Consider the following 25,430-nt stretch of genomic DNA (forward strand, 5'->3'; position numbering starts at 1 on the left):
ATCTTCGCGAGCAAATCAGCCAACCCACATACGTTGATGTATTCAAAAACCATATGCAGAACCAAGGCTACGTTATCAACCAACCAGATTTCCTTGCGCCGAGAAGAGTATTCACGGAGAGACCTGTCGTGTTTGATTACCCAATCAGCTTATCTCCTGAATACGCGAGCACAAGTGCACATCGCGATGGACTAGTATCTGCACGGTTAGGGAGCGAGGCCAGTATGTATGGTCATAAGCCAGAGGCGCATATCCACGGTCGCCAAATCTCTGGGGGAACCGAGCCAGATCCTGATCACTTGAACAACACTGGAATGTCTAGTGATAGTAGTAAGAAAGAGGATGCACTATCAGGACATGAGATTGCACGTCAAGAGAGACCAAGTTACGGTGATTTACAAGCATTGCGCCGTGCAGCATTACGTGTGAAAAAACATAGAAAGGAGACTCTCTGAGGATCTTCACGCAAGGCTAGGAGCACAAGAGGACGGCACGTCGCCCCCACCTTTCAGCAAACCCTCCAGCGACCCGGAACCATCTTCACTAAAAGCTGCACAGGCACATGGAAATCTGAGTAATGGAGATGACATTGAATATGTGAAAAGAAGTCATCGAAGACGAGATGGATGATCTGAGAAAATTCATTCGGGAAGAGATCGCCACGGCAATGAGACGAGACCATGATAACCCTTACATTTGGCATCCGGATCGCAGAGACTATGAAACTCGTCCGCGGTTTAATAGCTCTGCTTACGCACGAGAGGATGCAGACCCGCTTCCACGTAGCGACCTGTGATCAGAATATCTCGGGATTCTCAGGGAGGATATCGATGTCGAACTCTTGATCTGTCGTAGGCTGCCCTACGAGTATGATGAAGAAGACCCCGATTATATATGTATCAGAGGCTCTTAATCCGAGAGCAGTGAAATTGCTGATGGAACAGTCCCGAAATGCTCGTGTGAAAAGGTGGAACCTTGGCGGAAATGCTCAATACGCTGGAGTACAGGCACCAGAAGTGCAGCAGAGTCTGGAAATCAGCCGTTCACACTCCCAGATTGAGGTGTGTAATTTATTTGATAATGTCAACGTTGGCAATGGTTAATCTAGACAGGGACACGACGCGGAAGAACAAGAAGAGGGGAAGGAAGGAGAAAAAGTGGAGTATACAAGCGACGTCGGCGAAGCTGAACCGACATCATCGCCCATAAACTACGCACAGTTTGTGAACCCGGTTTTCTTCCATGTCCTCCCGTTCCTATCATGGCCAACAAACATGGAGGACGACATTACTGGGGAGGACGCCAACACCCCATCCAACAGTCAACATGACGTAGCTGAGCTTTTTCACGGTATACTGTCTACTATTCAGGACCAGATGACCTTTTCCGTACGAATCCATGAAGTCATTTACCTATTGCATGTTTACTTACAATTATCGTGTAGAATATGGTGGTGAATATCACAGACAACTCGGCGCAATATCATCAAGACAGAGACTGCGGTCGGGATTTGGATTATGTCATTCGAAATGTGCCTCAGGTTGATTACATGAAGCTCCATCGTCTCATGGAACTACCAATTCCGCTCGACGACTGTACTACTTGCAGACGAGATGTTCGCTACAGCACTATCAGTGAAGCACTCCAACACCTGAAAGATCATCATGTCCAAAGCATGTTTGGAACGGCCCAGTTCACTCGCACAAAGATATCCCATTGGATAGCCTCAGTCTCCGGTCTCGGCTACACATGCGAGGGTCTCTGCCAGCAACTAGAAAAAAGCACAAAAGTGCTTCGCTACAATATTGAAATCGCAGAGAAGGGAAACACCAGAGCGATTAGAGTCTTCACGCTCGTTACCATCATTTTGTTGCCGCTGTCGTTTATTTCGTCCCTGTTTGGTATGAATACTTCTGATATTAGAGATAACTATGGATAATTCCTAGATGGATAGATCCAAGTTCTGTTCTTCAGTAGAACGGGCGATTTGGGTTTCCGGTTTGCAATTTCTTCATCAATTCACTACTGTGATTGTATATCCTGCAATGTCTAATTGTTGTACAAACTGCTCGACTTCTCCCACTCTAGTTACTTCAGTATGGCCGTAGCTATGTATTACCTAGCTTCTCTCAATATTCTCCTTGTCCCCACCATCCGGCAACTCACACCGTGCCTGATAACGCAGCTCAGACATACTGATGCTCATCCAGGTCGCTTACTAAGGTGATGGTTTGAGTAGCTTATGAAGTGTAGGTGGATCAGTGCGGAGATTGTTTTTTGACTGTAACTCAGGCACAAGATCAGCGCATGATTGTGGGCGATGACGGCATACCCAACCCAACAACAGCAATACCATGATGACTCTGACTGGTGATGCTGGCGTGGGTCAGGCTCGCACTACCCGTGGTTGCGGAGGCTGATGGGTTGGCGGGGTCATGCATCGTTCGCCCGCTCGCTTATTGGTCTCTTTTGCTGCGTCTTCCCGCACACGAGACAAAACGCCGCAATGCGTGCGCACATGCGAAGCTTTGTTTACCATACTGTGACCCGGCCTCGCTCTATTCTGAACTGCAAGGCGACGTCGTGCTTTGCTGCTGCTGCCTTGTCTGTTAGTCTGTTATTGTCCGTCATTATCCATTCATTGTGCAAACGGCTTTGGACTCGCCTTCACCTTCACCTTGATCCATCCCCACTTGCAGACAACTCACCGCCCACATTGCAAAATCAGTGTGTGGTCGGGCCCCGTACAGCGGCTAGCTAGAGAGAGCTCTGTGTGGTCCGTGACATCATCGTCTACTCCCGAGGTATGTTAGGCGGCAGATTTTTCGTTTGCACTTCAGTGTCTGGCCTAGTGTGTGGTATTGTTCTAGGTACAAAAAGGCTGCAGGCTGCAGTAGTTTGTTCTAAATTGACTGACGCCTGATTGTCCCTCCAGGCTCGTCTGCGTGAGCTGTCCTGAGTCAGGGCGGCCATCGTTGTTCCCGCGACCTGCCAAGCTGAAGGATCCCTGTTGCTTGTCCCCTACGAGCTTCAAAGTTCGGTCGCGTCACAGAGATATTCTACTTTCACTCATTCACCGGCCACGACCCTCAGCAATTTGGCGTGGCCGGCCCAGCCCTCGTTCACTTTCACTACAATAGCAAACCCTCGCACTTAAGCACAGCCCTCTCCTCCATGACCGCCTCACCCCACCCGTGCCTTCTTCTCCGTACACCGACTTCTCCTGTCTTGCGACAACCATTACTACACTTGTCAACTTCTTGTCAACTTCAAGATGACCACCCGAAGACAGCGAGCAAACTCGCCAGAGTTCCCAATTCTCGACGCCAATTCCCTCTATGCCAGTACCATTCGCGGCGATGGTGAGCTTAAACTCCCTTTTCCACTGTTTCGCCGCTAACCATGTCCAAGGCAACTGTCTCTTCAACGCCCTGTCCGATCAGCTTTGTGGCGACCAGGGGCTCAACCAGAAGCTGCGGGCAGCCACCATCGAGCACATGAAGGAGAATGCCGATTTCTACCGCCAGTACATGGCTGTGAACAACGTGCGTCGCAACCCCAAACGCAAGACAGCCGCAGCAGCCAAGCGGGTTGACAACAACTTCTACACCGACGAACAGCTGCAAGTGCAGTTTGAAGAGCATGTCGAGAAGATGGGTCAGCCTGGAGAATGGGCCGACAACATGGAAGTCTCGGCGTTTGCCTCTGCTCTCAACGTCCACGTTCGTCTTTGGCAGCACGATTACACATATCTGTTCTCGCCCCGCGACTACTACAGCTCCAACGAGCATCTCGCTGGTGAAGATACCCGTCAAACCCTGCACATCGCCTACCACGTAAGTTTGGTCATGTTCACTACCCCGCCGGCATAATACTGACGTAGTTTAGACTTGGGAGCACTACTCCTCCGTCCGCAACATCGCTGGACCCCACACTGGCCTGCCCAACGTCAACGTTGTGCCCAAGGTCGTGTCGAAGAAGCGTCCCAGCCCCAGCGTCGATGGAGATGATGACGACCAGGGCCGTCGCTCTCGTAAGCGTCGCTCGCCTCTACCTCTCTTCGACTCCGACTCCACGCCCGAAGGCACCGCTGAGAGCTCGTCAGACGAGTCCAACGGCTTCGCAGCGTCGCAGCAGTCCAAGATTGAGATGCCGCTGCCTGAGCCCGTGAAGCCTCAGAAGCTCACCATCAAGCTCCGTTGTCTCCGCACTTCGGATGTCGCATCTCCTGCCTCGTCCCGCCCTTCGTCTCGTGCGGCTACTCCCGCTCCCCTTGCCCAATCATCAGAGTCCAAGAAGACGACCAAGGTAGCACCCACCCCCACCAAGACTACCATTTGCATCACCCCCAAGAAGCCAGTTTCGGCAGTCTCGTCAATCCCAACTTCCGCTAGCAAGGCACTGGTAGTATCCCCTGTCTTGACTACGCCCAAGAAGTCGGTATCGGTAGCATCTCCTACCCCTGCCATGGCAGAGACCACTCCCAAGCCGGCTCTGGTAGCCTCGCCCACCGTGGCGTTGGCAGCAACCGCATCTACCCCAACCACCACCCCCACCACGCCCATCACACCTCCCGTGACGGCACTCTAGACTCAACAGGCCGAGTCTCTCTCACACATGAGAAACACCGGCTCTCTAACGACCATTGAACGAACACACTTTCAGTTCTTCCACGGTTGACGACACGCAATGACGACGAACCATGATACCCCAGCATATCTAAACACATTTGGGCGCTTTATTTTTCACTACTACTTTGTGGGTTCCCTTACCTACCCTCCTTCTTCTTACCTGGACAACACTTTCTTACTTTACTTTCTTTCTTTACATACTACTTACTACTACTTGCTTGTTTCTTCTTGCATAGCATACGAGTATCAGACAATCTCTCTCTCTCTCTCTCATACATGCATACATTGACGGGTTTTTTTCAAACATCGTTGCATATTGGCTGGTTTGTTCGGGGCCGTATGGTGCCAAAGTGCTTGGGCCTGCGGTCTGGACGTACTGGCTTTTGGCGTTTTTGGGAGGTGGGGTGGCTTGCTTGATCTTTGCTTGTGTGGGGGAGGTTGATGCGTGCGTGTTTGCGCGGTCTGGTTCACGGATGGAGGATGGCATGGCATGGCATGGCATATGAACTGACTGAGCTGAATGAGAGGATCACGAATGAGAATCATACAATGACGTTGCTTGACACGTTTTGAAATGCATGGCATTCGTATACTGAGATAAGTGGTTGTGTTTGTGTTTGTGCTTGTGCTTGTGAATGTAAATGCCGTGTTTTTTTCGTGAAAATCTACTCTTCGTATGGGAAAGATGCACGTCTTGTCTTGTCTTGTTAAATGATTAGACAAGAGTAGTACGGATAGAATGAACAGAACAGAACAGAACGAACCCCCACTTCCTCCACCATCGTACTCATAATCATGACCATGACCATGACCATCAGACGAGGAAGAAGAGGAAGAAAACCATAATACACACCCCTAATCCCTAGTTAATAACCCTTTAACCCACCTAACCTTTCTAATCCACCTCCACACACCCCATCACTCACTTACACACCACACCACACCACACACCCCTCTCCCCCTCATCCCTACGCAAACACAGACAACCACTACTCAAACCCCTCATCAACCCTGCCCCCTCCCTCCCCCTCCCTCCTCTCCACCGCCAAAGCCGCCGGACTCAACGGACCCACACCACCACCCATACCCTCGCCCGCAACCATCAGACTCTTGCGTTTAGCTCTGGGGCTTTTATCTAGGGCTTCTGGTTGTATATCTTCTACTTTTGCACCCTTCACGCCGCCTTCTTCACCGTCGTCATCATCGCTAGTCTGGGCAGCCCTCCGATCAGGCAAATCATCATCATCAACATAGCCCTGATTCAGCAGTCTAAGCCCCATGATTTGTTGGCGGAGCAAGTCAATAAAAAGCTGCATATCATCATACGGCAACTTGCCCACACTGCCCAGCCCCACACTCCCCGGCGTACCAGAATGTTCAATCCGCGTGTTGAACAATTTGAGCGCCGTATCCAGCGCCCGTTCAGCCTGTACGGCTTTTTCCTGTTGGAACCAATTCTGCGCGGCGAGAACAGCCCAGAGCGCGGCTTTGCGACGGCGGGAGCCGAGTTTGTAATGGCCGGTGCCCGTGCGGATGGCGTAGCAGGCCGAGATGCGCTCGGTGATGAGGGCGTGGCCGGCGGGGCCCACGAGGTGGGCATCTAGGATGCGGGTGGCCCAGCGTGCGGCGTCGTCTGCGGCGGCGGGGCCACGGAGGCGTAGGAGTTCGAAGCTGAGGACTAGGGTGCGGAGGGCGTAGTATGGGGCTGCGGAGCGTTGGCGGTCGGTGTAGGAGTAACTGGCTGCTTCGATCCAGGCGTCGATGTTTTCAGCGCGGGTTTTGGGGGTTGAAGAAAGGGGTTGCGGGTTCATGAGGGCGGAGAGGGCGGCCATTTCTGCGGCGCCGGCGTAGTGGCGCCAGGCTTTGTCGTTTTGGAAATCCGTCCGTAAAATATCGTAGGTGCTGAGGGCGAGCTTCCAGTCGCGGAGCATGAAGCAGTAGTCTGCTAGACGGCGCATTATGGCTTCTGGTGCGTCTGGGCGGTAGAAGCCTTGCAGGCTGTCGTAGTTTGAGTTGCTGGAGATTGTGGATGATGACGAGGAGCTGGTGCGGGAGCTACCAAACGGTGTCCACCGCTTCGACAGCGACATGAAGCGGCCTGAGAGACCGCGGCGGCGGGACAGGATTTGCTCGTTCCATGTCGACACGCTGCGTTCCATGTTGGGGATGATGGATTGCGTTACTAGTTCGCGGATGAAGGTGCGGAGACTACTGATGTCCGAGTCGGGGAAGTAGGGCGCTGGGTCTGTTATGTCGTCTGTGGTTTCTATTCGAGGGTGAGTATGTATAGGGTGTAGGAGTAAGGGGTATAAGGAGATGTACCTCGTCGTTGAATCTCTGCTAGTTCCTCCGACGCAGACATCCACTCGCATGTCGGTAGACGTACACTATCGTCATCCGAAGCTATGCATTGCTGGCTTTTGAGCCGCAAAAGGTGGCAGTGTAGTCCGAAATGGCGCTTCATCGAATCAAAAGTCTGGTTCGATTTCGCAATGTCGCCCGTTTCCTCATCATGTATTAAGACGTAATATCGTAAGAAGTCGTTTTCGACCCATTGCGGAAACCGCAGGTCGCCGTCATGCTGCCTATTGTACAGTCTACGTAGCTCTTCTATTGGGTGGGGGTTGCGCGAGCTGATGGCTATTATGCCAGCTACGGGATGGGAGAAAGTCTCGTGGGGTACCACAGGTAGTCCAGACAGTAGACGGCGGAGGTATAGGGTGTGAAAGGGGGATGATGTGCTGTCTGTCTGCGGCACAGGCGCTTCGCCCTTGTTCATGTAGTCGGGCACGGGGTCCTGTCTGTTGAACTCGGAGTATTGCAGATGACGGTCCACGAGCTCTTCAATCTGCGACACGTCACCGCCCGTCCGCCTTGGCCGTCGTATAGAGCTCGTCGACGTCCGCTGTCCTCCCGTGTCTACCCGCAAGTCGGGATATGCATCGTCGACGCCGATGAAGCGCACGCCAAAGTCGTCCCAGCTCTTGCTTGCCCCATTGCTATCTCTTATCGTGACCTTGCCCGGCACGGATTCGCCAAATGGCCGAAGTAACTGCAATAGCCCCCCCTCCAACCCCTTTGCACGTATCAACTCATCCGTCTGCGCATCCGCGAGGACGGCGACACATGGCACAAAGGCCTGCTGAATCAGCGTACGGTACTCGTCCGATACACCAGGCGGCAGAGTACTGGGCGTGCCTGTCCCGCTCAATCGCGACCCCGGCGAGAAGACTGAGGGCTGAACGGTACTCTGGGTAGGCGTTGCGGCTCCCGAGTTGGGGCGCGACGTGGAGATGCTCGTGGTGGATTCAAACAGCTTGGACAGGCTAGGGTTTGAGCGGCGGTAAGGCAGACTGGCGAGAGAATCGGCAGGCGAGGCGCGGTGTCTAGGCAGGACCATAGAGGCCTCGATATCGGCCGGGTACTTTGGGAGTTTCGGCGTGGCATCTTGAGGCGGCGTCATGGGAGGCTAGGGCGATGCGCCCGCGGGGTTCTGGATGCGCGCGGAAGGTCTGAGGCCGTCGGCATGTATCCTGCTTGTCCTGTTTGTCGTCGACGCGGGCTGGCGGCAGGAGATGCTTAATTGCATATGCGAGCCGGGTTGTAGTTGGGCGAGTGTGACCATGTTGGTGATGCTACATCGTCGCCGTTGCGGCCGCTGCGCTTTGTGAGTGGACGAAATGCCGCCTCTCCCTCCGGAACTTTGTCCTTGCAGCAGAGTTAAATCACGCTTTCCACTTTCAAGTCTGTCGTTCTTAGACATTCACTGTACGTTTCTGTACGTTTCTGTCACAGCGTTTTCCTTCTTTCTCTGACTCACACGCATGTCGTGGGCGAGTCGAGCCTGCCGCATTTGCTCACCACGCACTTTCTCACGTCTGTACAAACGTGACTTGCTTGCACTCACCATTCGACCTCTCCATACCACCACACTTTCTCTCACCCGCCAAATACCTCGCATGTCCCGAGGCAGCTCTCCGGAACTGCAACCACCAAGCCCCAAACGGCGCAGAATTGTTGCACCAACTCAATTCATTCAGCCTTTCGGGACCATGACCTCCGAGGATGCCCCATCAGTCCAATTGGAACTAACTGAAGTCGAGACCAAGCTAAGACAACTGTTGCTCGATGTTGCCGCTTATATCGACGAGGCCCCTTCTAATGGAGACGCTACTGCCGTGCAGGTACCAGAGCACCTTGCAAACGAAAAGATCACGCTTCGTTGGACGGGAGGATGGGTGCGAGACAAGCTCTTGAAAGTCGGCAGCAACGACATTGATGTTGCCATCAACAAGATGACCGGGGAGCACTTTGGCCTCAAGATGCAAGAGTATCTTGAAATCCCAGGCAATGCAGAGAAACACGGCCTCATTGAACCCAACGATGACCTCGATGCACGCGACAAGACCAAGAAGATTGCCCCGGGTCTGCACAAGATTGAGGCGAACCCCGAAAAGTCAAAGAACCTCGAAACAGCCACGACCAAAATCATGGGCATTGACTTGGATCTGGTCAATCTAAGGAAAGAGACTTACAACGAAGTCTCTCGCAACCCGCAGATGGAGTTTGGTACAGCTGAAGAAGACGCCATGCGCCGCGATGCTACCGTAAATGCCATGTTCTACAACCTCCACACATGCCAGGTTGAGGACTTTACAGGCCGTGGACATGACGACATGGCTGCCAAGATCATTCGAACGCCGTTGGAGCCCTATCAAACATTCAAGGATGATCCCTTGCGAGTACTCCGGCTGATTCGTTTCGCCAGCCGTCTCGACTACACCATCGAGCCTGAGACTGCAAAGGCCATGGGAAACGCAGACATCCAGGATGTGCTGAAGATCAAGATCAGCCGCGAACGTGTCGGCATTGAACTCGAGAAGATGCTCAAGGGTCCTCGGCCGCGTATGGCGCTGGAGCTGATTGACCGCTTTGGCCTCTACCGGACCGTCTTTACAGACCCGACGCGCGAGTTGCCTACTGAACCCGAAACAGCCTACTTTACGCCTGCATACGACTTTGTTGAATCGGTTGTCAAGAAGAGTGGCGAGGTACCTACTGCTATTCCAGACATCCTCATGAGAAACGAGGATGAAAAGTACCTGGCTTGGGTCTGCGCTACGATGATGCCTTGGGCTGATGCGCCCACTGTACCCCATCAGAAGCCCTTGCAACGGCCATACTTTGTCGCTTACCTAGTCGCTCGTGAGGGTTTCAAGGCGCCAAACAAGATCTGTGACATTGTTGCCACATGCCTGAGCAACAGCGAGGAGATTCGTAACCTTGTCGCTCAGTGTGCAAAAGGCCTTCGACGACCTGATACCATTAACCCGACCAGCGACGCCACAGCTCGGGATACTCTGGGAATGGCCATTCGCCGGTGGGGCTCTACATGGAGAACGCAAGTCTTGTTCAATCTCGTCTACGAGGTTGTGCTAGGACGTGTATCCAAAGAAGGTAAGTTTCAATCAATGCTCCAAGACGTACACATGCTAACCATCTACAGAACTTCTCCGTTCCTACTCCAGCTTCCTCAATCGGGTAACTGAGCTCAAGATCCTCGAAGCAGATACCTTCAGACCTCTACTCAAAGGCACAGACCTTGCCAAGGCACTCGGTACAAAGCCTGGCCCTTGGATGAAGGACGCCCTCGACGTGGTCATGGCCTGGCAGCTACGCAATCCCGATATCACGGACCCCGCCGCCGCTATCGAGGCCGTCAAGGCTTCTAGGGGCGAGAAAACCGATAGTGAGCTTCCCCTTCGCCTGGCATCACACTTTCTTCAGCTTACCATTCCACCTCTCTTCCCGCAGAATAAGCCCTCGTCGAATGCACTGGAAGCTTCGCGGCAACCGGCGCCGTGGAAGGAGGCGGGGAATCAATACGCGCTGGATTTGCTGGAGTGGACGATTGGCTCACTAGGCCAAAAGTCGATAGAAGCGAAATGGCACTTCCTGATGCCACCCATACTCAAGATGATTGACGATGTCGACGTGCAGTGGAAAGCAAAGGGCTGTCATATACTTGGTCTGCTTCTTGGACGGCTGCAAAAAGCAGGCGATGCATCCAAGAAAGAGTCAAACTTTCTGCAGCGCACGGGTTATCACCACATCTTTGCGGACGCTCTACTTCCCTTGTTTACATATATCCCCTCGATAACACCGGAGCAAGAATCAGTCACACTGTTCAAAGCAGTCTTGGTTGCTGTAACTTTGCTCGCTCTGCTTCTCCCTACCGATACGAATAACGGCGACAACAGAGAGCAATTCCTAGATAAAATCCTTCGTCAGGGTATACTCTCCCCCCTTGCGCACTTTCCCACTCCGTCGTCGTACCCTGAACTTGCTACGTTGATCATGTCTCACGTGCCCGTGGTACAAGGTCACATGGGCATAGACACTGTCAAACACCTGCCCGACCTTGTACCTCTGCTCTCGGGTATCCTGCAAGAGCCCTTTGCACTCGCTCACATACGGCTGCTGGATGCCGCGCTCGGCGCTCTGCAGAGTGTGATGCTGAGTGCTTGGCCTAGGCTGCACAACTACCGCGCAAATATCATGATGGGGTTGTGCGTGCTGTGGAGTACTTGTCTGGAAGAGCAGAAGAAGCCTAGTGGTCAGGACGTCGAAGGTGTCAAAGCGCAGGTCAAGGACACGGTTGCGATGCTTGATGCGGTTATGCAAGGCCAGGAAGACGGGCTGGTGGATACGTGGAACCAGGAAAAGTGCAATGTGGTTCAGGCAGCACCGGGGTTTGAGGACTTGTTTGCAGAGTGCGGTGTCGTGGCCAAGTAACAATTAGATTGTCACCATGTTACGAATTGAACACCAGTGAATCTGCCGATACAAATTCCCTTGGCTTATCAGTATGTCACTATTGATGATGATATTTCTTTTTCGATCGATATCTTGCTCACGTGTAGGTTTACCTACTACATCGAGGCTGCTGCTGCTGCCTTCCTGCACGATGACGCCACAACTTGCAGGGTAAACTGCCAGATTGCAGATGGCGTGCATGCCCGGGAAGTTCTTTACCGCGTGTAGCCCTGCTCACAGTGGAGAAACGAACCTGTTCACACGTCGGAACTAAATGCCGTGCTCCAGCTGCCACTACTCGCGGATACTTGCATCAGCAGACAACGTCACGTCAGCCTGCAAGCTAAGGTTCGCGTTAACTACCTCGATACCGATACGTTGATGTTGCAATGGTGTGGCTGATAATGTGGCTGTGCGCAGGCTTCCCTCGTCCTGTCATGCAAAAGCTAAAACAGGCGGGCTGTGCATGTCATGTCAGAAAGGTGGGCGGGTTAGGTAGTGTAGTTACGGCCAAGGCATTCTAGCGGTTTTCTTACACTCGCCTTAGCTGTGGATGGGGAAAGCTTTGTTGATTCTGAAGCCGTGGGCGCGTTATTGAAGGCTCGGGGATGGGCTTGGCAAGCGTGGATTGCGTACGTCAGTAGCGGCCCGCAGACCCCTGTCGTTGATGATGAGGTTATTGGCCGCTTGTTTGGCCGACGCGCGTTCAGGATGGAAGTGGCAACTAGGAGTTTGCTGGGCAAGGCAAGGCGTCATGTGAGTGGTATTGGTATTGGTATTGTATTTGCAGCCTTCTGGGCAGTCTAGAAGCAATAGGCATTTGCAAAGCTTAGAGGCTTGGGTTATAGGACTGGTGCAGCATAGCGGAGAGAATTGAACTTGTTCGAAACGTGGGGCCAATGAGAAAGGCGCGCTCGGACTATTTTGGTCGATCTTGGCAGGTGTGCAGGTCGTGGCTTCCCTGTCGAGATTCATGGTCGACTGGTCTTTGTGGAGGAGAAACACAGCACATGCGTCTAGGGACATTGTCAATGCAGCAATAGAGGCGGGGCTCAAACGCGCACAGTGAAATAGTAAAGTCTCTCGTTGCGAATCTGCCGCATGCAGAGTCTCGACGTCAGGTCGATCTCAACAAGCTCGGACGCCAGGCTTTTGTCGAGGTGGCTTGCCCGATGCAGCCCCCTTGCCATGTTACGCCTCTTCAGGCCGTGCCTGCCGCTGCAAATGTGCCTGCCTTTGCTACCACACATGTCCTTCGTGTTCGCCTTGTCTCTCTATACTACACGCTGCGGCACACCTCGACACTCGACTCCGCACTTCGAGGGTGCTGCGCGACGACACCACCCTTCACCACAAACTACGCCTGCTCAGTGACAAGGCGGGCTCGAGAAACCTACCCAAGATCATGGCCAGAGCTTACGTCGCGAACTCCACAACGACTACCACAACCTGCCTTGTTAGCTCCAACCAGGACATTACCGCCTTGTCGTCGCCTTCGCATCCCCCGCCAACACCTTGCAACATCTCGTCGCGTCCCGGAGCCGCCCCCTTCTCTCTCCTCGACGACTGCGGCGCATTCACGCGAAACCGGGTGCCAATGAATCTCGAGCTCTCCACTTCAGACCGCGCCCACTGGCTGAGTCGACTGCGCTCATGTCTGCGGCTGTTGATCATCGTGCTCAGCGGCGCCGTCGTCTGCATGCTCATGCACACGTTTGAAATCTATCGCGGGAACCGGTACATTGATCTGCGCAAAGGGGAACTTCCCATGGTCTGGCCTGCACACACCAACCTCGCGCCTACCATTATCCTCTTCGCCATTGCCGCCGGCAACTTCCTCGCCTCGGTCGCCATCCTCAGCCTCTCGTTCAAGCGCTCGTTTCGCCGCCCGTTTCGCTCTCGCGACCTTTATCGTATTGTAGCCGGTAGCTTTGGCGTCATCATGTGGGTTACGGCGCTTGTCGTCTTCAACTTGCTTGACAAGGCTAGCAAGGCCAGCTTGGGCCGCTACTCGTGCACCAATGCCAGTGTGCTGACAAACGGCCGCTACCAATATCGCGCCGTCTGCGAGGAGCAGGTAAGCCAAAACTATCGACTTTGGCAATTATACCAAGTTTACTAACATGGACCGTCACAGGGAGTCGCTTTCTACACGGCTATTGGTGCAGCCACAGCCGAACTCATCACCCTCATCACCCTCGCCGTCTCAGCCATCCTCTCCGCAAAACACCAAGAGCCACCGCCAACAATCCGTATCCGTGAGAAGAACAACTCGATAAGTTCAGGCTCGCAATATCATAAACCGTTAAAACGGTGAAAAGACATGCGAATAGAAAAGCGCCCATCCTTTTTTCGACCACTACCGACCTGTGGCTCGAAATTTACGACACGCTTTTTTTTCCATCTCTCTTTTGTTGTTTTCCAGTTTTGCTTTGTTACTACTTTTTTTTTGACTTGACGTCGCTGCACGATACCCCGGATTTTCTCCCTTGGATTACCTTAGCGGCACCCCCATCATCTGCAAAAATTCTTTTCGACATTTATTCGTTGGCGTTTTTTTTCAGCTGGCGACTTTTGCATCTTTTTTTTAGAGCTTTGCATTGAGATGGATGGGGTCGTAAAGCGTGGAAGGAGGGAAGGAAAGATGCCCTTCTTCTCGGCTTTTATGACACAGACACAGACACAGACACTTGAGAGCATAGCCTATCCGCCAGCCATACACATACAACACACAACATACAAACTTGCTGGTGTTTCGTGTTGGTATTGGTGGGCGGCCAAGTATCATCACAACATCTGCATATACCGGCGTTATGGGGAGTCAAACATTTTCCTGCGTTTTTTCTCCTTCTTTGTATATGCTTTTTTGCATATCTCTGTTTCTCTGTGTTTGTGTGTGTGTGTGTGTGTGCTTTGTTGTTTTCCTTGTTAACGTCGTTATGATCAAACTGGGGTTTTTTCTGCGTTATAGAACTGTGGGAGTGGGGACGAAGAGGCAAGGCAAGGCAGGGCAAGGCAATCCACATATAGTTCCTTTTCTATAAAGATCTTTTTTTACCCAACGGTTTTGTCGTTGGTATAGGTTTTTTGTAATGGGGTGGGATTGCCTGTGCTGGGTATGTGGGGAGAGAGGGGTAGGGAGAGGGGTAGGGAGAAGAGGGGGGGATATACAGACAGAAAGAAGAAAGAAAGAAGAAAGGAAGGAGAGAAAGAAATAAACAATTTAAAACTATGCTTAAAAGTGTGCTGTGTGCTGTGTGATGGCGGGTAGAGAGGGTGGTGCTTGTTTTTCTTCCCCCACGCTCCGAGCTTGGTAGATGTAAGGGATAGTAGTTGACTGACCTGGATATATCGCTAGGAGTTTGGATATCAGCCTTTTCTTGTCAAGTCTTGTTATGCATTAGCCTGGGACTGGGAGAAGTGTGTGATATGTGGATAAGATTTTACGAAATTATACATTCAACTAACTATTTGTTTTCTTATGTAACTGTGTGGTAGGGCTAGTCAAGTGGTAGAAAGTGTTTATGCGGTGTTGGGGTTTATAAGGTATATACGTAGGCTTGTATTTACGCTTGTTGTCGTGCCTGTCCTTGTGTTGTTTGAATGTGTTTTGCTTCAGTTTAATCTAATCTGGTTTACCCCACTCTACTCTACCCCACTTGCTTCCAATACACAAACACACAAACATACTAAGCTACCATCCTTCTCCCTTCTCGCTTTCCCCTCTTCCCTTCCTTCCCATCTCTCATCTCGTCTCATACCCCCCGACTCGCCTCGTAAACAAAGACACACACGACTAGGTGTAGAATCGAGAGTACGTACCCACAAAACGTGTTTTAGCGTTCAAGACACCAACCGCCTTTCTTACGTTCCGAGACTTTTTTTTTGTGTGTGAGAAGTGAGCAGGCTGTGTGGTTTGTGTGATTTGATTTAACTTGATTTGATTCAATTCAACTGGGTTTAGATGAGGGAGGGAGAGATGGCAGAATTTGTTGTAGAACTTTATGCTTGGGTGGGCGGATGGCAGAATCTGTTGTGAGACTGGATAGTTGAGTGATTGCATGCGAGGTGTGTGTTCTAGAGACGAGACGAGGTGGGATGGGAGCGGTAGATATGACTGTGATGAGTTGGGCTATGCTGTCGAAAACGCTCAATAGAGCTCTCGTTGATATCATGGGCTATGCTATACTAGACATGGACGAGATTCAAAGGCTGGAGTGTGTGTTGCAAGCCACGCCTAGGATCACAGGTGTCCTGCCCACGCATTCTGTTTTGTTTGATTCGAAGCTCTTTTGCTTGAAAAACTAGAGTACGGCTGCGGGCTCTCTTTTGCCTAGTGAATTGGTATGGGTTGCGTATCACGTTTTCCGTAAAGTGACATTTCTGGTGTCCTGCGGCGCGCACCCTCATGTCCCACTGCAGCTCTTCTAGCCCGGCAGACTCGCAGACTGGAGTGTGGCTGCGCATTGCGCGTCTCGTGAGGTGCGTTATCATCGCCACCGATTGCAATGCACGTGCAGCCTCGCAAACGCTCTCTGGACCCTGAGCGCCCGCAACCAGACCACTTAAACGGGCTCGCCATACTGGCTCACTCACTGCCTTTAGTAGCGGTTACCCTTGCCACGATTAAACTCACCTATATAAACGATCAGCATCGACTATCTACCATCAAGCAACAAATGACAAAGCAAAAAATCTCTAAAGAGGCGTACTGATGAGGAAGTGAGAGAGTTGGCCGAGGCTCACTATCCGATTTAGGCCTATGAGTCAGTTTTGATTTGTTCCGGTGAGGAAGCAGCCTGGTCTAGACATGGGATCTACACTTCGTGCATATGCCACTCCGGTACCCGGGTTTACATTTTTGCTCCCGGGTTCGAGTCGGGGTGGTGGATGTTTTTTTTGCTGGGTTTTTGGGGAGGGGGGTTGAGATGAGATGGTGGATGTTGGTGACTGTCCGCACTATGCTTGCAGTAGGCCTGCACTATCGCGACAAGCACCTTTTTTGTAGATGAACGGTCGATGTTCATGGCGATAGCGTGTTCTGCTGTGTAGTTTGTGGCTACAATGATGTCGTTGGCGGTGTCGGTGGGCGATGTGGCCTGTTTGGAGATGGCAGCTCGCGGGTGTCGTGCTCCGTCAACGAGGCGCTGGAGTCAATCAGATTGCCAGATGGCAGGACCATACTCCCCATGGCCAAAGATACTTCCTATGATGAGTGCTACAAAACATCCTTCTTGCAACTCTTGCAACATGATGATAAGAGATGAACTTTGGAGACGGTATGGAACAGAAAGATATGGAGAAAATGAGAGAGCGTTGCAGAGGTTCACGTGAATAGAGAAGCCATAAGAAACAAACCGTACTACATGTTATTCACGGACAGATGGCTAATTTGGCGGAAAATGGAATGTGACAATCAAAGATGAGGTATGAAGTGAAGAGTGATGACTGATGACTCAAGTTTGCCGACCGGTGGCCCATGCTTCACGCTAGCAACATCCCTGCAGAAATTCGAGATTGACGGGAACTTTCCAAGTGGACGACTTGAATGCGACATAGTATGAACCATGGGCAAAAGGACGGCTTTCGAGGCCAATACAAAGGGCGCGCATTTTGATCGCGATTCCAAGCGCCAAAGAACAGAAAATGACCACGAGCGCAACTCGCCGCGACCAAATGCCGGTGCTGAGGAAGTCACGACTGCGCGCGACTTGCAGAACGCTCTGTTCTTCGACCAGAGCTCCCAGGGCGACTTCCGAAGCGGTAGGCACAACTTGAGCCCTGATTCTGTACTATACCTAACTTGAATAGGGTTGAGTCTGTTCAAACGATTCCTCGATTCCATCCTCTACCCGGTCGACGAGCACGACGTGCCCCGCAAACGAGCCATCCTCCGCGAGTACCTAGACACGCAAAAAGGAAGAGAACGGGATGAAAAGGACAAGTCATTCCTGCAGAATCTTACGCAAGGATGGGACCATGCGGTCGAGACCAACTACAGCGCCATTGTGTCGCAGGTGACGGCTGTGCTTGCGCTCTTGTTCAAGGTCTTTGCCAGCCACCCCGACTTCCTCGACTACGGTACCCTCTTGGCAAAGACACTCCTACAGCCTCACATCGCCCGCCGTTTTGTTCGGAGTACGTCGGCAGCTTCCAAGGAGGAGAATGTCATCGCGCCCGCTCTGCGACTGCTCACCGAGCTTACAAGATTCAATGAGGGCGCGCATGCGAGGGCCGTCTACGCGAAGAGAGACTTTACGCTCGAGCCGAAGATCCTCGGGAGGAACATCAATATGGGAAGAGAGCAATCAGCCGCAGATCACATCAAGAAACCAAGCATTCGCACAACCGCAATCAGGTATCTTCTCACCCACTTGAGGTACCAGGATGAGCGCGCCAAGAGCGAGATCTTGTCCAACACAAATGTCATCCGCGCCGTTTTCGATCACATGCGTACCGACCCGCCCTTTCTGGTGTTCGAGATACTTGACGTGTTCAAGAGCCATGTATTTCAAGACAAAGCTATTGCGCGGCATACCAAGAGCAGAATCCTGAATGGAAAGGCCTTGTCGCGGATAGCCAGCTTGTACAGCTATGAAGTAGAAGAAGGCTCGCTTGCCGACGGACACAAGGCGCCGGATCAGCTTGCTCACGACTTCCTACGCCTAGTCTGCACAGATCCCGCTTATGGTGTCATGTTGCCTACCCAGGGCTTTTACCCATCTACATTTGACGATGAAGAGGGCGACCAGGACGACGCGGCTGACTATGGTAACGACCTCGGTCTCGAATCACTAGACAACTACAGCAAGACGACAAAAGTGCGAAACATAATCCTCTCGGAATTCATCCAGAACCAGAGGCCATATGCGAACACGCTGCATCAGGAGCTCGTTGTCGACATCTTCAAAGCCTGTCCCGAGTTGATCGCAGATTATTTTGTCAAACGGCGCGATTTCAGTTACGACCCCAAACTCACGTCGACATGGATAGGATATTCTGCGTTCCTGTACCAAACGATCCAGCTTCCCGTACCCAAGTACTTTGGTGCAAAGAAGAGCTATCGCGACCACCCGCCACCCGTCCCTATCCTAATGAACAGCATCCTTCCTCAACCCCTCAACCAGCAAGCGCTTACAAAGTGTCTCAATCACAGCTCCGACCTCATCCAGCTATTCGCTATCCGTGTCCTGATAGTCGCGCTTCAGAAACTACGGAGTGTACTGCAGGAGCTCAGCAATGGCAGCGCCGCCAGATCGTCTAAACAATGGGAGCAAGCGGCTAAACGTTTGGTATCTGAAGTCAGTCGGCGTTGCCCGCAGATACGGACTGTGTTCCTGGCGCTGAAGAAGCCGGGTCTGAAGGACATGAAGCGAGAGTCGATCACAAGATTGCTGCGACTTTACTATGAGGTCACACCTCAGGTTGCGCTGCAAGAAAAGTTCGACGTCTCTCTACCGTTGTGCAATGCACTGGTAGAGGCCGAAAAGCCCGCTCCGTCACCTGAGGATAATGTCTTCCGCATCATGGAGCTTGAGCACTGGATTCAGATGGCAAGGCTCTCGCCAGCCATGCGCTGGTGGCAAAAGCAGAGTACGTTTCCATCAACCCTGATATTTTTCGTCACTAATTCCTGTAGAATCCCTCCAGTACTCCCCGTTTGTCACACTCCTAAGGCTGCTAATGACTTCAAAAGAGAGCGAGCTATATGCAGGCATAAGATCGCTCCTGAGTGATATATTACAAGATCAGGAAATGCTGCAGACCAAGACTTCACCCGACGCTCTCGATGCTCTCATTGCAAGTTTAGGATCGACATCTGGATCAAGAACGCCTTCCAACGACGTTCTTGACTTCTTAGACGACTGCTGCGCTCGTTTCACCAAAGTGCCCATCAAGTACTTTGATGACCTTGACGCCATGCGTGCAAGCAAGCAAACAGCAGTTGAAGTCGGGCCTTTCAGCACACTTCTGATGACATTGGTGGAGCAATGGCCATTCAAGGGTGGCGAGACTGCAACAAACGTCGCTGACGCCATCGCTCAATGGCTCTCGAGGCTTCTCTACCTGCTCAAACTAATCGGCGAAGATGAGACAATGCTCGGACATGTCCGCGACGCTCTAGTGGAATCAACGACCACAGCCTACAAAGAGATGCTTAAGGATGCATTCCTCTGGAAGATGGGCAAGGAGCGGGCAAAGGAATCACTGAAGCTGGCGACCGGTGCAGACTTTAGTGGCTCGGAAAGATCATCTGCATCCCCAGTACCAAGGCCAGCGGAGGAAATTAGCCACCAAGCGAAAATCAGGACTGCTGTCGATCTTGAGGCACCGCCTGTCGAGGACGAAAAACACATGGGCCTCACACGTTGGAGGAAGAAGGATCTTGGCGAGGCGATTGACGACGGGGATATAGGGGAGCTCGTATTATGTCTCTGCTCCGAACATGCCGAAATTCGCATACAAGCCATCAACAACATCCGGCAGCTCACTACGATAATACAATCTACTGGACGCAACGAGACCGGCAAGGCTGATGTGACAGAAGCTCAGCCAAGCAACAACATGGACTTTGATCTTCAGCAGCTCTACCTCCTCCTCGGAGAGCTTTTGGAGACTGTCGATGCTACTGGTGGGGAAGCGTTCCCATATGTTGGTGGCGTCCTTGCCGCCCGTTGCGCCGGGATAGTGGCGGATCCCACACACTCACTCTTCAGTACGGTGAACAGATTCCTCACTGCTTCTCCAGCCTGGGATATCAACTCACTCCTGCGCTTCTTCTGGCATCGCATTGTGGCTACCCAACCAGACGATGATACTACATATCACAAGGAGGTAGAGTGGTACTTTGACTATCTCATGGACAGTCTGCGAACACCTGCCGATATGGAACTGTTCAGACGGAGCAACATTTTCGAGCAACTGCTTAGCCACTACGGATCGCGGTCGTGTCCTGCGTCTGCAAAGGACAAGATGGTGAGGCTGCTGCTGCGAGCGACACACGTAGGGGGCAGCACAACACTCATCACGAGGTGTGGGCTTATTCCCTGGATCCAGATGATGCTTGACGGTCACGATGCGCGACACCGTGCACTGAGGACTCTGGCTGCACGTGTGTATGAGACGTGCGATCAGGAGAAGGTGGCTGCGTGGGGCAGCGATAGCATCCACAATACGGTTGCTTCTCTTATAAGAGCTTGAGATGATGTAGATGTATATTTAGAAGCGTCAGGGCGAGCGGATGTACTGAGGCGGGAAAAGCATAATTGGCGTTGTTTGTTCGCTCTTTCCTCATCTGGAAGCCACTTGATGGGCGCGACTGCCTGGCATGAATTCAAGGCAGCCGCCAGCACGACATGGCCTGACTCATGGCGCCATGGTAATCGCAATGCAATGAATATGGAAGAAGACGCTGCCTGCCCCATCGTGTAGTGAGAAATTGTTCCCTATGTAAGCCTGGACCGCCAAATGACGCACATACTGTTTGTCTTGGCGCACATCTCAAGGCTCTCTCACACCTATGAGACCCACCACTCGCGTTCTCAGACACAACCCCAACAAACACAGGCTATCGTTCCCAAACCCAGCATATAAAACGCCAACCTGAGCTATTCGAAGATATCAATTTGTAGTAATCACAGCTGCCATCCGCACTGACGGTGCAATTGTTTCTTCTCCGCTCTCCCTCGTCGCTACGCTGCAGGGGTGCCCCATTCCCCTACCACGTTGCATCCCACCTCGAGCTCCGCTACCATACTACCACGCACGCGCACTTTGGTACCCAACCCTTCTTCACTCTTCACCATCACTCTTACCCGACCTGCCTGCTGAGCCGCACGCCCGCCGTCACCGCACACTCAAGTCTTTGTAAGCACCGTAACTACATCTGCTTCAATTGCAAGCGAGTCGAGCAAATCACCACACGACCACGTTGACGCACCTTCCTCTCCCGTCGCCAACATCTTCAAGTTGTACAATTCGCTACTTGCGCCGCCTATTGAGGTCGAACAAACTAAACGCCGCCTACCCCACACCCACGTGCATCTTCGCGCTGCACCGCGCTCGCGAGAATGCGGGGGCCAAGCTACTCATATGAGGAACTGCAGGCCTTGAGAGAGTCTCCACTAGTCAAGAAGCCCGATGGCCTGCCTTCTATCTCGCAATGGATGGACGTGCCCGCCGAGCAAAACACCAACAATGGCCACGCCAACAACAATGGCACTTTGCGTCGTGCCCGGGGTGCGCGAGACGCTGAAGGAACGACGGCAACCGAGCAGCGACCGCTGATCAACCCCATGGGCCAATTTGGACGGCGTCAGAGCATGCGTAAGTTGTCTGAAGCTCAGGGCATCAAGGCCGCTATTAACGCGCTTTTTGTAGAACCTGGCGAGGAGACTGTGCTCGGTCCGCCAAAGCTAGCCTTTCTCTCAGCGCGTACCCCGGCCAAAGCAACAGGCGACGCAAAGGAGCGCACCGGGTTTACCTCTACAGACGGAGACAGTGTTGGAGACCGCTTCCCCAAGAACGATCGATGGACCCGGGACCCGCAGCCTGACCGAAACCGAGACAAGGGCTACGCCAATGGCCGCCGTGTCCCCCGCGAGGACGGCGAGGGCTGGACAAACGTCAAGGGTCGCAAGAGCTTGGGTCAAGAGGACTTTGAGCGCTTTGGTCGTAATGGTGATCGCAACCGCGACAAACACGAGGGCGATGCAGAGGCAGATGCACCCCCGCGCCGTAACAACCGGGAGCGAAACGAGCCGCGCTGGGGCCGACGTGACGAGGCCAAAGAAGAGGCACCCAAGACGAGTGTTCAGAGTAGCTGGCGTGAGCGTGACCGCGAGCGGGAGCGCGACAATGGCCGCGAATGGACCCGGGGCGGAACCCGTGGTGAGGAAGACCCGGAGTGGATGGATGCCAAGGTGGAAAAGAAGGAGATCAAGCCTCGCACACAGGAAGACTTTCAGCGCTGGAAAGAGCAGATGAGGGCCAAGGATGCACCGACTGGCGAGAACAATGAGCAGAGGGACAGTATCGGTGACATGCCCACCGCCGTCGCCGCTGCGCCCATGTTGACCGCACCGCTGCATACCCCTATTGGCGCCGAACCAACACAGGGCATCTTGTTTGGAAATTGGGGCAGAGACAAGGCGGCTGAGCTCCCACCGACAGAGACCATTTCGGCAAAACCAAAGCCAGACAAGAAGTCCAGGTTCATGACCATGTTCGCGAAACCAGACGAGTCACCCGCGCAGGGCCAACACCAGATGCCCGTACCTTCGTCGCCCGCACCTGTCATGGAAGCCAATGCCGACAAGGAGGGCTTTCAACGTATCCTTCAAATGCTCGGTCAAGTCAGCGTAGCCGGTTCTCCAGCCCCTCCACCTCAAACAACTATGCCTCCTCCCATGAACGGCATGAGGCATGGCGGTGGCATTGCATTAGACTACCACCATGACTCCCCGCCGCCAGAGCTACAGCATGGTAGACCACCACCACGAACTCTAGAGCAGCAGAGCATGTTGGACAATATTCTCGGTCCACGTCCTGGTGCACCCGAGTCTCGCCCTTCTCAGCAATCGCGCTTCGCTGCTAGTATGTCACCCGAGAATGCAATGCCAGAGCAATTCAGGATTCCGCGACCCGACTCCAGTCATCCAGAAGACAACTTCCCTCACCAGCCCCCGCCGCGCACCACACAAGCACAGGATGCCAATCTCGCAGCTCTCCTCAACAGTCGCGCACAGGAATCCCAGCGTGACCAAGCCACCAAGCAGCGCGAACGTGACTTCCTATTGAACCTGATGCAACAACCATCTCGCTCTACGCCTCCTCAGGCACAGATCCCCAATCTGCCTCGCCAGTCACAGGAAAACCACAACATGGCCTTCTTCGAACAACAGAGGCAGCCACCTCAACAACACGCTCAGCAACAGCCCAAGAACCGCGGCGCTATTCCCCCAGGCTTCATGGAAGACCCGAGGATGTATACTGAGTCCGAAATGCTACGACGAGAGGCCGTCGAACGCCGCGAGCAAGAGATTCGACAGCTTCAAATGATGCAGCAGCAAGAGACTATGCGCGCAAAGAATAACCCTCGCCTGCCAATGGGATATCCTAACCCCGAGGATCCAATGATGGGTCTTCAGCGCCGCAACACTGGAGGTGATCCTCGCATGCCTACGAACATGGGTATTCCCTCACAACCAGTCCCCGATATGCATTACATGGATAGGCGAGGTCAGCCAGGCATGCCACCAACACCCCAAGAGCGACCCAACATTGCTCCCCCTCCAGGATTCGGTGGTCCCATGCGCCAACCACCCGGTCTTGGTGGCCCCAACCCGCAACAAATGGGACCTGGAGGACCGAGTTTCTCAGGTGGTAACACACCATTGGGCCAGCCTCCTGGTTTCCCGCCTGGTAACATACGCGGTCTGGGTTTCCCTGGAGGACCTGGTGGCAATGGCATGCAGGGTCCGCCAGGCTACTTCCCACCCCCTGGCTACGGTGGTCCTCCCATGCCTGGCATGCGAGGTGTCGAAGACCCTAGGATGATGTTCGAAGGCCAATTTGGCGGACCTCCTCGCCAGCCAGGTCGTCCCGGCCCACCCAACATGTACTAAAGCAGTCGACAGTTTTTACACCGCAAACAAAAAACGTCTCGACAGACCCCACACCATGATCAACTTTTTCCCACCTTGAGAGAGAGAAAAGAATTTCCAGCAACTGTGTTATAAACAATGTGAGTTTGGGCTTTTTTTCCAACAAAGCGTGTAGCGTCGGCGTCGTCGGGAATTCACACATTCAAATATGCTGTATATTGGCGGGTTCGGATTTTTTCTCGCCCTCCCCCCTCTTTCTTTTCTTCCTTCATTTGCTTTATTTCTTTATCCACACAGCGGGATATCTCCCTTCCTACAAATGGAAGGACTCAATCATTGGAGAAGGGTGGATGGGAATTGGCATATCCGGGGATCTTTTTTTTTCTTCCCTTCTCAGATCGGGGGAGGGTGGATGGCGGCGTGGCGTGGCGTGAAAGTGTTATCGCGAGAAACTGAACTGGGCATCAAGACATGTGCATGTATGAGGACGGAGCTTGTTTGTTTGTTTTCAAGCTGACGATGTCGGATGAGCGTATGTGTTTATCGATGAGATGGCATGAGGGATGCGAGCGAGCAAGAAAGTCAACCTAAGAAAGAATGGACCAAAAGGCCAGCTCTATAGATGTTGCATGAATGTGAATGTCGAGGGTTTGGTGCACAAAAAAAACGACAGGCTTTGGCGATGTGATGTTATGTCATGTGAGGACTTGCATGCTGTGTGGTGCTGCCGTCATGGCTAATATCATTTCTGTAGTACTGTACTGTAAAAAACTAATCTCACATCAAAGTATGCAGGCTCTCCTAATATACTACCTCTTCGACCCCGAGAGTTCTCGCTTACTCTATCTACTCTACTCCCTCCCTCACTCACCTAGCAAAAGAAGTACCATTAAACCACCAGAAAAAATTCAAGGTACACCTACTCACCACCTATACGTCTAACTCTTCATATGCACAAGTCACTTTGATAGATAGATGGATGGATTAAAGCGTTAGAGCTTGAGCGGAAAAAAAAGGAGTTCGGAGACGGTTTATTCAATAATTATCTCATATAATCTGTACAGGAAAGGAGAGGAGAGGAGAGGGAGGGGTGGTTAGAAAGATGTAGCGACGAGACGAAAAGAGGTAGAGGTAGAAGTAGAGAAAGACATGTATACTACACCACCTCCGCCTCCTTGAGAGAAGGAAAGAAGGGAGGGTTATTTTTTGTTGCTCGCTGTAAGTAGGATGTAGGGAGGGTGGTGTGGTGTGGTGTGGTTTCTGCGTCTGGTAGAGAGGTTGATGGGGAGGGGAGGGAGGAGATGATTGGATGGGTGGATGTGGGGAGCGTGTTGGTGTTGATGTTTGATTTGTTTGATTATGTAGGTAGGTAGATGGG

General features: G+C 52.6%; 8 protein-coding genes across 8 annotated transcripts; 7 read left to right on the forward strand and 1 right to left on the reverse strand.

Annotated features, from left to right (window-relative positions):
- Positions 1-1,274: 1,274 nt before the first annotated feature.
- On the forward strand, positions 1,275-1,939 carry PtrM4_037540 (uncharacterized protein; the record flags this gene model as incomplete). The annotated part of the gene is made up of 2 exons (XM_001939529.2): positions 1,275-1,388; positions 1,445-1,939. The coding sequence occupies 2 exons, from the start codon at positions 1,275-1,277 to the stop codon at positions 1,937-1,939; spliced, it is 609 nt and encodes a 202-aa protein (XP_001939564.2).
- Positions 1,940-3,274: 1,335 nt separating this feature from the next.
- PtrM4_037550 (OTU multi-domain protein) lies at positions 3,275-4,680 on the forward strand (the record flags this gene model as incomplete). Its single annotated transcript, XM_066104220.1, has 4 exons — positions 3,275-3,362; positions 3,412-3,836; positions 3,889-4,497; positions 4,600-4,680. The coding sequence occupies 4 exons, from the start codon at positions 3,275-3,277 to the stop codon at positions 4,678-4,680; spliced, it is 1,203 nt and encodes a 400-aa protein (XP_065966422.1).
- A 1,324-nt stretch (positions 4,681-6,004) lies between these two features.
- PtrM4_037560 (uncharacterized protein) lies at positions 6,005-6,235 on the forward strand (the record flags this gene model as incomplete). Its single annotated transcript, XM_066104221.1, has 1 exon — positions 6,005-6,235. One exon carries the CDS (start codon positions 6,005-6,007, stop codon positions 6,233-6,235), a length of 231 nt encoding a protein of 76 aa, XP_065966423.1.
- A 662-nt stretch (positions 6,236-6,897) lies between these two features.
- PtrM4_037570 (uncharacterized protein) lies at positions 6,898-8,094 on the reverse strand (the record flags this gene model as incomplete). Its single annotated transcript, XM_001939530.2, has 1 exon — positions 6,898-8,094. The coding sequence occupies one exon, from the start codon at positions 8,092-8,094 to the stop codon at positions 6,898-6,900; it is 1,197 nt and encodes a 398-aa protein (XP_001939565.2).
- Positions 8,095-8,683: 589 nt separating this feature from the next.
- On the forward strand, positions 8,684-11,426 carry PtrM4_037580 (PcnB, tRNA nucleotidyltransferase-poly(A) polymerase; the record flags this gene model as incomplete). The annotated part of the gene is made up of 2 exons (XM_001939531.1): positions 8,684-10,088; positions 10,138-11,426. The coding sequence occupies 2 exons, from the start codon at positions 8,684-8,686 to the stop codon at positions 11,424-11,426; spliced, it is 2,694 nt and encodes an 897-aa protein (XP_001939566.1).
- A 1,426-nt stretch (positions 11,427-12,852) lies between these two features.
- PtrM4_037590 (uncharacterized protein) lies at positions 12,853-13,764 on the forward strand (the record flags this gene model as incomplete). Its single annotated transcript, XM_001939532.2, has 2 exons — positions 12,853-13,524; positions 13,585-13,764. The coding sequence occupies 2 exons, from the start codon at positions 12,853-12,855 to the stop codon at positions 13,762-13,764; spliced, it is 852 nt and encodes a 283-aa protein (XP_001939567.1).
- Positions 13,765-17,014: 3,250 nt separating this feature from the next.
- On the forward strand, positions 17,015-20,648 carry PtrM4_037600 (Npa1 domain containing protein; the record flags this gene model as incomplete). The annotated part of the gene is made up of 3 exons (XM_066104222.1): positions 17,015-17,210; positions 17,259-19,040; positions 19,087-20,648. 3 exons carry the CDS (start codon positions 17,015-17,017, stop codon positions 20,646-20,648), a joined length of 3,540 nt encoding a protein of 1,179 aa, XP_065966424.1.
- An 869-nt stretch (positions 20,649-21,517) lies between these two features.
- Positions 21,518-24,073, forward strand: PtrM4_037610 (Med15 multi-domain protein; the record flags this gene model as incomplete). The annotated part of the gene is made up of 1 exon (XM_001939534.2): positions 21,518-24,073. The coding sequence occupies one exon, from the start codon at positions 21,518-21,520 to the stop codon at positions 24,071-24,073; it is 2,556 nt and encodes an 851-aa protein (XP_001939569.2).
- Between the last annotated feature and the right edge of the window lie 1,357 nt (positions 24,074-25,430).

This window comes from Pyrenophora tritici-repentis, chromosome 1 (assembly GCF_003171515.1).
Source record: "Pyrenophora tritici-repentis strain M4 chromosome 1, whole genome shotgun sequence".
NCBI classification, from domain to species: domain Eukaryota; kingdom Fungi; phylum Ascomycota; class Dothideomycetes; order Pleosporales; family Pleosporaceae; genus Pyrenophora; species Pyrenophora tritici-repentis.